Below are 11,253 nucleotides of genomic sequence, written 5' to 3'. Positions count from 1 at the left end.
TTAACCTTAAGTCTTAACCCTAAGACTTAAATTTAGGACTTAACCCTAAGACTCAACACCGAGACTTCACCCTAAGACTTAACCTTAAAACATAACCCTAAGACTTACCACTAAGTATTAACCTAAGACTTAACCCTGAGACTTAACCTTAAGACTTAAATTTAAAACTTAATGTTAAGACTTTACCCTAAGACTTAACACTAAGACTTAACCCTAGGACGTAACCTTAAGACTTTAATTTAAGACTTAACCTTAAGACTGAGACCTAAGACTATATGCCTAAGACTTAACCCTAAGACTCAACCTTTAAGACTTAAACCTAAGATTTAACCCTAAGACCTAACCTTAAGGCTCAAACTTAAAGATACAACGTTTAGACTTAACCCTGAGAATTAACCCTAAGACTTATCTTTAAGATTTAACCTTAAGACTCAACCTTAAGGCTCTATCCTAAGATTTAACCCTAAGATCTAACCTTAAAACTTAACCCTAAGACTTAACCCTGAGATATAACCTTTAAGACTACTTAACCCTAAGACTTAACCATAAAACTTAACCCTAATACTGAACCCAAGACTTAACATTAAGTTTTAACCCTAGGACTCAACCTTAAGACTTAACTTTAAGACTTAACCCTAAGACTTATCCCCAAGACTTAACTCTAAGAGTTAACCCTAACACTTAAACTTAAGAATTAAACTTTTGACTTAACCCTAAGACTCATCCATAAGACTTAACCTTAAGACTTAACCTAAAGACTTAACCCTGAGTCTCAATCCATAAGATATACACTAAAGACTTAACCCTATAGACTTAACCTTAAGACTTAACCCTATGATTTATACTTATGGCTCAACCTTAAGACTTAACTTTAAGACTTAAGCCTGAGAATTAACCCTAAGACTTAACCCTAAAACTTAACCTTAAGATTTAACCTTAAGAATTAAGGTGAAGGGTTAACCTTAAAGGATGAAACTTAAGACTCAACCCTACGTCTGAACCCTATGACTTAACCCAAGACTTAACCTTAAGACATAAACTTAAGACTTAAGCCTAGGACTTAATCTTAAGACTTAACCCTGAGACTTAACCCTAAGACATAACCCTGGAACTTATCCTTGAGACTTAACTCTGAGACTTAACCCTAAGACTTATCCCTAAGACTTAATCCTAAAACTTAACCTTAAGAGTTAACCATGAGACTTAACCGTGAGACTTTACCATAAGATGTAATCCTATGACTTAACCGCAAAACTTAACCCTGAGATTTAACCTTTAGGATTTTGCCTTCAGACTTAACCCTAAGACTGAACCATAAGAGTGAACCCTAAGACTTAACCTTCAGACTTAATCTTAATACTGAACCCTAAGACTTAACCCTAAGGCTCACCGTTCAGACTTAGCCCTAAGACTTATTCATAAGGCTCAAACTTAAGACTTAATGTTAAGTCTTAACTCTGAGAGTTAACCCTAAGATTTAACCCTAAAACTTGTCCTTAAGATTTTACCTTAAGATTTAACCGTAAGTATTAACCTGAATAGTTAACCTTAAAGATTTAACCTTAAGACTTAACCCTGAGACTTAACCCTAAGACTTAACCTTAAGATTTAACCTTAAGACTTAACCTTAAGAGTTAAATTTAAAACTTAACCTTAAGACTTAACCCTTAGACTTAACACTAACACTTACATTTAAGACTTCACCTTAATATTTAACCCTAAAACTTAAACCTAAGACTTAACACTGAGACTTAAACCTGACTTAACCTTGAGACTTAACCCTTAGACTTATCCCCAGACTTAACTACAAGAATTAACCCTAAGACTTAACCTTATAAGTTAACCTTGAGAATTAACCGTGAGATTTAAAGTATAAGACTTAACCCTATGACTTAACCGTAAAACTTAAACCAAAGACTTAACCTTAAGATTTAACCTTATGACTTAACCTTAAGACTCAACCCTGAGACTTTACACTAAGACTTAAATTAAGATTTAACCTTAAGACTTAACCCTGAGACTTAAAGGTAAGATTTAACCCTAAGACTTAACACTAAGATATAACCATGGGACTTAACCCTGTGTCTTAACCCTAATAGTTAACCCTAAGACTTAGCCCTAAGACTTAACCCTAACAGTTATCCCTAAGACTTAACCCTAAGATTTAACCTTAAGTTTTAACCTTAATACTTAACCCTAAGACTTAACCATAAGATTTAACCTTAAGAATTAACCTTGAGACTTAACCGTGAGATTTAACCTTTAAGACTTAACCCTAAATCTTAACCCTGAGACTTAACCCTAAGAATTAACCTTAAGGCTTAACAATAAGATTTAACCCTAAGGCTTAACACTAAAACTTAACCCTACAAATTAACCCTAAGTCTTATCCATAAGACTTAACACTGAGACTTAACTCTAAGACATAACCCTGAGACTTATCCCCAAGACTCGACCCTAAGGCTTAACCCTTAGACCTAAACTTAAGACTTAAACTTAAGACTTAACCCTAGGACTCAATCCGTAAGGCTTAAACTTAAGAATTAACCCTGAGACTTAAACTTAGGACTTAACCCTAAGACTCTAACATTAAGACTTAGCTCCAAGACTTATGCCTAGGTCTCAACAATGAGACTTCAACCTAAGTCTTAACCTTATGGTGGCCAGGTTTTCCAAAACGAAAGCAAATGTACTATGGTGGAGGTGGATCCCAGGGGTCTTTCATGTAACTAGAAGTTTTTTGAAAAAGAAAAAAAAAAAGGAAAAGGTATGCATGCATCTCTCTTCTTAAAACAAACATCTCTACAATGTTCCCATAACCTTCAAGGAACATACCTGACACTTCCTTGACTGGGTTGTATTCACAGCAAGACTGTACCATCATAGCCTGTACCTTATCCTCTTTGGTAGCATTGTCTTCGGCCAGGTTGTCAGTCTGTTTAACAGGTACTGATTATTTGACACTCATGTTAGGCTACAAATAGGCTCTCTTTGTACCTTACATAAAGACTTGTTGAACCAATCCAGTTTTCTTCCAAGCGGACTGAAGCTATGTGTAGAAAAAAGCACACCAGCCAGCATTTTGAAGCTGGCCTTTAAGCTCCAGACTGGTTGAAGAAGCTAGCCACGGTACATTTAACTGGGATGCATGCAAGTAGCATTAGTTATGTTTTGCGGCATTAAAAGGACACACAACTTAAGAGTTGTGGCAGATGCTTTTGCTTGCTGAAATTCAGCTTCAGACCCAGAAGCACTAAAAGGAATCAAGCTTTTGATAATCCCTTAGCAAGGGATTTAAGAATTGTCTGTTGGTACTGGATTTTCTGTTGGTTTTTGTCTGCCCACAAGCTCTGCTCCTGGCCAGGAAAAGGAGTCCTTAACAGCAGCTATTGCCAAGTGCAGTGGAACTGCAGGTCCAACACGTACTCAGAAGCTGCTCTTTGTTGATCTTAAATGATTCCAAAACCATCCTCAGCACTCCTTTTCAAAACAATCGCCCTTTGACACCCAAAAGGAAACCTTTGGGATCAGCGTGTCCCCAGGGAGGGCTCGACACAAAACCTCTGCGCAGACCTGCTGTCCTGTGATGCCTGCCAGCAGAGCTGGTGACGCGAGTGCTCCTTCCCCGTCTCCGTTGAGGATACTAAGGTTAGCAAAGCCCTCCTGTTTGTCTTGTTGACAGGCGTGCTCAGCCTGAAAGGCGGTGAGGGAGCGCTAACCGGCAGCCCTGCCAGCCAGCCTGAAGGGCAGGGGGGATGTGAAAAGCAGCTTGGGGCCGCCTGAGAACTAGCACAGGCATTTACGGAGGGAACGTGCGGGAGCAGGGTGTTCTCTCGCTTTCACTCGCTGGGAATGTGCAATCCATTCCTTCCCCCGGAATCTCTCACCTCTAAGTGAGAGACAGTCAACGTTTTAACTAATGTTTTACAAAATGCCTCTTTGTAAATACCTACACATACATACACATACACGTTCTGTTAAAGTCGCAAAGAGTATGTTTCCCAGAAAAGAAGTACCTGAATTTTGAGAAATTTTGAAGACTCTTTGATGGCCATCTGAATTGTGGACCGCATCATCTGATTTGTGGACCCCATTTTAAACTCTATTTAAGGAAAAGGAGGTATGGGAATGATACCACTATGGAAACAGACAGTTAGGCATTTCACAGGAGTCAGAAAATGGTGCGTCAGCCACAGCTGGTGACTACCAGCTCCAATATTTTGAAGATTAGGAAACTATTTCAAAAAACTTGTTGACAAGTCTTCCCTAGAATTGTAATGCTCTTTCTAAGAAATCGTTCACGCAGTGCATTGCAAGCGTTGAAAAGCCCCTCATTCTTCTTCCTTGCAAAAAAAGAGAAAAAAACTGTTTACAGTTCTCTTCCTCTTCATTGTACTCCTCATTGTCATCTTCACCACTGTAGATGACAGTGGTGAAGACGTATATCAGTGCAGAGCGTGTTGGTCTTAAAATATTCTCTGGAATTCTGCGTGATTATTTATGATGGGCTGGATGCAGAATCCCTTCCTGAAGACCCCGTTGCAATGGGGCATCTACAGCAAAGAACATTCTATTTATTTGGTTAGGAGGGAACTAGAACATGAAATCCAGGTTCAGACCAGCAGGCACAGTTTTTAAATCATTATCAGGCTGAAGGAACACTTAAATGGACAGATTATGCCTTTTAGGAAAACTTGTCTGTGGTGGCTGGCAAAAACACTTCTTCCAGCTACAGAAAATCTGAAAAAAGATGGACATGACCTCCTCTGCATGGACAGGGGAGGCACTGCTGATTAAAGCCTTTAGATAGCATACAAAGCATGACTAACCCCTGATTTCTCATTTTTATAAAAAAAGGAGTAGTCTAAGGAGTTCTATAAAAAAGAAAGAAATGTTGTGGTTTATCTGTTTTTAAGCTTTTTGTGAGCTTTCCCAATCTTAATGGCTGTCCATTGCATGCTTAGTTAGAGCTCACAGAACAGAAGCCACTCTGTGTAGCTGTACCCTCAGCCCTCTGCACTACTGGCTTCTGCAGAAGCAGCAAAGGTACAAAGAAAAAAACCAAAACTCCATTGGTGAGGGGTGTATGTATTTACCTGACACAATGTTATTATTGTCCAAGGAATTGCATTTTAAAGACTGATCTTCAGTTTTTGAAAATCACAGGCCGTCTTTACACTGCAGCACAGTGAAAATGTCACAGAGGTACCTTGGTGCCAAGAACCCAGCTCATCAGAGTGGTGGGCTTCTCCTCTGCCTCATTTAACCTGCTACCTCACAGACCTTGTGCTGGCCAAGTTCCGTGGTTCCCAGTGATGATCCCAGATTGACCGGAGCCAGATCAGGAGCTTCTACCCATTAGGTCTTAGGGTTGAGTCTTAGGGTTAAGTCTTAAGGTTAGGTCTTTAGGTTAAGACTTATGGTTATGTCTCAAGGTTAAGTCTTAGAGATAAGTCTTAGAGACACGCTGAAACTCGCCGGTATACTTTATTTATTGAGAACTAACATTAGAAAGACACGGCATAACCACAAGTCAATAATATCTACTAATGGTGGAGGAGAGGTCTGTCTTGAAGAAGGCTGGAAAACATGACCATTCAAACCATGCTGACGCAGCTGATACAGAACTGGACTGGACGAATACATCGATGACAGCAACAATGCTGTAGTCAGGCTTACATTTGAATATCTGCAATTGTAATCAGATTCTCTGTCCTCCATAAATCTGAGGAATACAGCAGTAATACCTGGAGCACAGAGAGCAGCTTAGGGTGAAATCAAACTTAGAAAGGTAACTACCAACATTTGGGAATGTGCCCAACTGCTTTCTGAGCTTCAGGTTTGGAAAAGATCAACTGCTCCTTCACCGTCCTGGCACAAAAGGCAATACGCTTTAGGACGTTGCTCTTTTTCTCTTGCCCGACACAGGCGTTGTCTTTAGGAAACTAATAGGAATCACTTAAGAATGAAACTTCTTGTTCGCACGGTTTGCCAGCTGGCCACTCTCAGTCTTTCCTCTGGAGACAGCATGCAGCCCCGCCACCCCCACCCCTCTGGGGTGTAAGAATACCCTGCCCCCCCCGCCCCCAAACAAAGGAAGCAGTCAAACACTGGGACTCGGACTGCTGGCAGATGGGAACCAATTACCAGTTCACACTGCAATGTGTCTCTCCGTTTACTCTAAAAGCAATACAAGCAAAAGCATAAAATAAGGAATCTCTCTGCATAGAGGAAACAGGATGGAGAACTTGACTCTCAGAAAAACCAACCCCAAGAACAAACCCAATTCAAACGTCTGAACAGCTACCACTGTTGGACTTTGAATGCCACGTCCCAGCGGGCTGAAAAATCTAAGTCTGCTTTGGGACAGATACATTCAGATCTGCCCTGTCACAACACAATTTAACAGCAGCTTTAACAAGAAAGAGACAACCGGAATGCCTCCGTAACCCAACAGGCACAAAGAAGGTGAACACACTGAAACCCCTCCCAAAGAACACAACGCGTTATGGCTACTTACCCAAGGTCTGTCTTGCCGGTAGCTTTAACTCCTCTAACAGGGACTCTCCTAACAGTTACCGATGAGTGCCTTGGAATCAGGGCATTGTCATCTGTGTATTCTGAAAACAACATCAATACAGAGAAAGCATCAGTCAGTTCGTAAGAGTGATATTAATATGTCATGACATAGCACTTCAGGGAACCCTTTACGGATAGAAAAGCAACATTTTACACACAGCGTCATGCTTTTATCATGTCCACACACTCACGGTACCTTTCCAGAAATCTTCAGGTCTGATAGTCAAACACAAGCAGCAAAATCTTTTCCATTTGTTTTGAATCGTTTCAATGCCAACAGCAAAATGGTCTCTAAAGTCACTAAAGCAGAGTCTGCTGAAACATGAGGCTCTTTCCTGATCTAACTTTCATTGCTTTTGCTCCTGTTAGCTTACAAAACCCTAGAACATGTCTCTATAATAGCGAGCACGGAAGAGGACACCCCCACCCCGCCTCCCACCTTTTAAAACACATCCCAACCATCCATTTTGCCTTCCCACCATCTTCAAAAAGAGTCCACCATCTCTTTTTTTTCCCCCCAGTGATGTGTAAAATCCTGTTTACTTTTAGCTTCTATTAGCATTGCTTCTATTACGAGATTTCCGTGATCACGCGGCTCGGAAAACTCTGAACAAGTTGGCCATCTTCACTCAAGGTTCACTGAAGGGTCTTTCCAAGATCATGCCAACATTTAGTCAGGACTCCTGCACAAAGTTATAAAACCCACTACCATATCTCCACAGGGAGGATCTCCAAGAACCCCCTTTAGGCAGGACATCCAGGCCTAGTTCTTTACTTCATCTTCTGAAGGTGACTTTAAGCACGTAGATGCTGTTCAATAAAAACGGAAAGTCACAGTTATGTATAAAACCCCAAAATCTGGCATACACATAAATGACACCGAAATGTATTCCTTAGCTTTGCTCTGACAACCGCTGGGGAATTTTTTGCATTTTCACGGGGAAAACACCCTTACAAAAGTTCCAGTAAGCATCTGTGTCACAACCTGTACGTCTGCCTCTACCTGCATGTCTGTCTCTACTGCTGTATATGACACGCGATCCCGTAACACCCCCAAGACCCCTAACACCGTGCTGTTAAGTCTGCTCACAGATACTGTCCTGAACATACTTTACCTATCTGTAGGTAAACAGCGTGTTTAGGTCCAACCACTTGAAAGGCTGGGGCCAAAGTTACAGTTACCGCAGCAGGCATGTTATTCTGTTTAAGTTTTAATACATCAAACAGGGAGAGGAAAAAATCCTATGAGTACACATTGTAACGACAAGACTGTTGTGGGAATGTCACAGAACCACAGGAAAAAAGAAAAAAAACCCCAACCGATAAAATTTGAATGTTTAAGGAATGGAGACGGTTTCCAAGTCTTTGTATTTCTGACAAGTCATATTCCAAAGTCTTTAATCACATGCAAGCTTTGCCAGACGGTAGATTACCAAACTGAAACAGCACACTAAGTAATACAAAACCATTACCGTCTCTGAGAATCAAGCACCATTTCTCAGATTCAAAAGAACTTAGGGTTTCTCTAAGAACATTTCTAGGTATATTCACCATAACTGATCTGCCATAAAACTTCAGTACTGCCCTGACACCGTTTAACACGCAGTACCACGACAAAAATGCACCGTTTGAAAGAAATGAAGAAATGATGCTCAATAGCATCTGAATGAATGTGTAGCATGGTGCAGCAAAGAAGCTGTATTAGCAAGAAATGCCAAGTATACTTTAGACAGAACACTCGTCTACAAGATGGCTTTCCAGGGTCTGCATAGATTCTCACTCACAGATACACTCTTGATCCAAAACGTTGCTACTGAGCAGTTTCTGCAGCAGCCAAGCACCGCTTTTCCAATGCGGTGGAGTAAAAGTAGCTGAAGACAAATTTCAGTCACCAAACCCACTTTTTTTTCCCCTTTAAATTAGCCACCCACTCCTTTTCTATCACGTTCAGCCTTCTCTGCCGGCTTTCAAAGAAATCTGGCAGGTCTGTGATGACAAGGCATTGTCCCACATTCCCTTATCATTTATCTAGAAGGGTTCCCAGAAACCAAACCCCTTCCACGCGCGGTGTCGCACACGGACCCCGTACGCTGCTGTGCCTGGCTGCGCACACAGCCCTCATGCCAGCTGCCAGCGCACAACCACGGAAGAGCAGCTCTGAGGCCCCAGCACAAGTCACCGCTGCCGGCCGTGGCCCAACCGCCTCACTGGCCGCCTGCGCCATCGCCAGCCGGCCGGTCCCCGGTCCCCGCGCCCGCCGCCCCCACGCACCTTCCATGGTCTGGGCGTTGGTGACCTGCAGGCCGCAGTGGGTCGCCTTCAGCCTCTCGCGGCCCATGATCTGGCGCCTGAGGTCGCGCAGGGAGATGTGGGGGCCGTGAAAGGTGACCACATCGGAGTTCAGCCTGGAGGAGAACTTGTAGTGGACACACGACATGGCCGGGGCCAGGCGGTGCCCGCTCCGCGATGGCACCTCACGCAGCAGCTGGCCTCGCGGCCCCCACAGCAGGTCAGGGCCCACCGAGGGGCTGGGGCCAGCAGCGCGGGCTGAGCCCACCGGCTCCTCCTCGCAGCCCCGGTGGGAGGACGATGGGGACAGGCCCTGGCTCGGCCTCCGCTCCCTCCTCGCACCAGCGCTGCCAGGCCAAGCTGCTCGCTATGGCAACCCAGGCGGCTCCGCATTGTGACAGAGGGGCTCAGGGGGCCACTCAGCGCCCCTGGGGGAGGGGCCTTCATCAGCCCCGCCTGGGCCGCCGGTGTCCCTGCTGTCCCCCAGCCTGTCACCGCCCCGTGCCCTGTCACCCCCCAGGGCTGCGGTGTCCCTGCTGTCACCCCCTGGGGCCTTCACCATCCTGCGTCACCTGTCAGCCCCTATGCCTGTGGGGGCTCTCCCAACAGCCCTGGGCACATCACTGCCCCGTGCCCTGTCACCCCCCAGGCTGTCACGGCTTGCTGTCCCCTCCTGTCACCCTCCAGGCTGCCACTGCCTGCTGTCCCCTCCTGTCACCACGCAGGCTGTCATGGCCTGCTGTCCCCTCCTGTCACCCCCATGCTGTCCCAATCTGCTGTCCCCTCCTGTCACCTCCCAGGCTGTCATGGCCTGCTGTCCCCTCCTGTCACCACCCAGGCTGTCACTGCCTGCTGTCCCCTCCGGTAACCCCAGGCCTGTCCCTGCCTACTGTCCCCTCTGGTCACACTCCACACTGCCACTGCCTGCTGTCCCCTCCTGTCATCCCCAGGCTGTCACTACCTGGTGACATAAGCTACATAAGATAAAAAAGAAAAAAAGAAAAAAACCAAAACGAAAACCTGCTTAGGTGAACACCAAAACACCCATGACTTTCTCAGACTCTTCACTACCCCACATGTGAGTCAAGGGACAGGATCTCCCAAAGGCTCTTTTGCAGGCACTTCCTGAAGACACCCCCACCCCCCACCCCACCCTGCTTTTCTACAAGTGCACAAAGAGGTGAAGAAGAGTTTCATGTTTAAGTTAAAGGAGGCAGTTTCTGAAATTAGCTTAGGTGAAAAAACCAAGGTGGTGTACTCATGGATTTTCTCCTCTGCAAAGCCATGAAGAAAACATGAACCGCACTCCCCAAAGGCAAAGGAGCAAACTGAGGGAGAGCAGCTCATCGGCGCCTTTCAGAGCTTCAGCAGTCTGGAGAAATGGGAAAAAAACCCCATACAAAGATAAACAGCAGCCAAGAAGCACTTTTATAAAATGCATATTGGGGCCTGTTCCAGACCTCAGAATGACTTTCAATATTGCTTTGCATGACTATTAGACCAAGGCCTAAAGTGGAGTGATAGCTTCTGCTTGCCGGGGCATGAGAAGATCACTCAAATGAGCGACACAGTAACAAGTTAACACCAAAGGCAACAGCGGAGCTTACCATTTCCCTCCACTGGCGACCAGCTGTGCAGTAAACCAGCTTAACCAGCCTCCCTAAGGATGGCTCTAAAGTCACTGAAAAGGAAAAAAAGAAGGTAAGTTCCTAGCCTGGAATGCAAAGGCACCATCTTGGCTCCCAGGCAGGTGGCACTGATGGCCCAGCAGGGTCATGTCCCCACGTTCCAGGAAAGATAAAAAAAGTGCAGGACGTGTTTGTGGGGTGGGTTTGATGCATCCTTTCCGTTTGGTGAAAGCCTGAGGAAGGATGTACCCCACGGTGGGACCGGTGGCACTTTAGACCTGAGGTTAAAAAAGTGCTGCACATCAGTGACACTGCCCAAGCTGCTTTCACCACCAAACAATAAAAGATTTGCTTTCTCCAGTATGGTGGGAATGATGCCATAAAGTCGGTCATGGAGAGAAACCCTCTAAGCCTTGCTTGCAAGTTTCAGAAGGCAGGCATTCTTTATGGCAGTGCTGGGAGCACGGGGGAATGTTTCCTCTGAGCGTGCTCACCCAGTTACTCGAGGGCACGCACTATGGACAGCAGAGCACTTGCACACTCATAGCGCATTACACATGCATTTTCAGTCAGGCACAGGATGGGTTACAAGTTTCTTGCTTTAATACAAACAAGCACACACCCTCAGACAGCACTGCTGAGGTTTTTTACTAGCTCCCCATGCTCCCCAAGCGGGGCCTTGCCCTCTCTCAGGGGGCTATCTGAGTCAGAGGTCACGATCTCCCCCCACAACAATTACCTTTGTCTGACTTCCAAC

The 11,253-nt window shown here is 44.8% G+C and overlaps 1 protein-coding gene across 1 annotated transcript; it reads right to left on the bottom strand.

Annotated features, from left to right (window-relative positions):
- Nucleotides 1-6,402: 6,402 nt before the first annotated feature.
- LOC130153733 (E3 ubiquitin-protein ligase RBBP6-like) lies at nucleotides 6,403-9,021 on the bottom strand. Its single transcript, XM_056348999.1, has 3 exons — nucleotides 8,851-9,021; nucleotides 6,521-6,620; nucleotides 6,403-6,412 (listed from the first exon to the last, which is right to left on the bottom strand). Exons 1-3 carry the CDS (start codon nucleotides 9,014-9,016, stop codon nucleotides 6,403-6,405), a joined length of 276 nt encoding a protein of 91 aa, XP_056204974.1. The 5' UTR covers nucleotides 9,017-9,021.
- Between the last annotated feature and the right edge of the window lie 2,232 nt (nucleotides 9,022-11,253).

This window comes from Falco biarmicus, chromosome 8 (genome assembly GCF_023638135.1).
Source record: "Falco biarmicus isolate bFalBia1 chromosome 8, bFalBia1.pri, whole genome shotgun sequence".
In the NCBI taxonomy this organism is placed as follows: Eukaryota; Metazoa; Chordata; class Aves; order Falconiformes; family Falconidae; genus Falco; species Falco biarmicus.
Note: the sequence above shows the minus strand (reverse complement) of the source record. Positions and strands in the feature narration are given on the sequence as shown.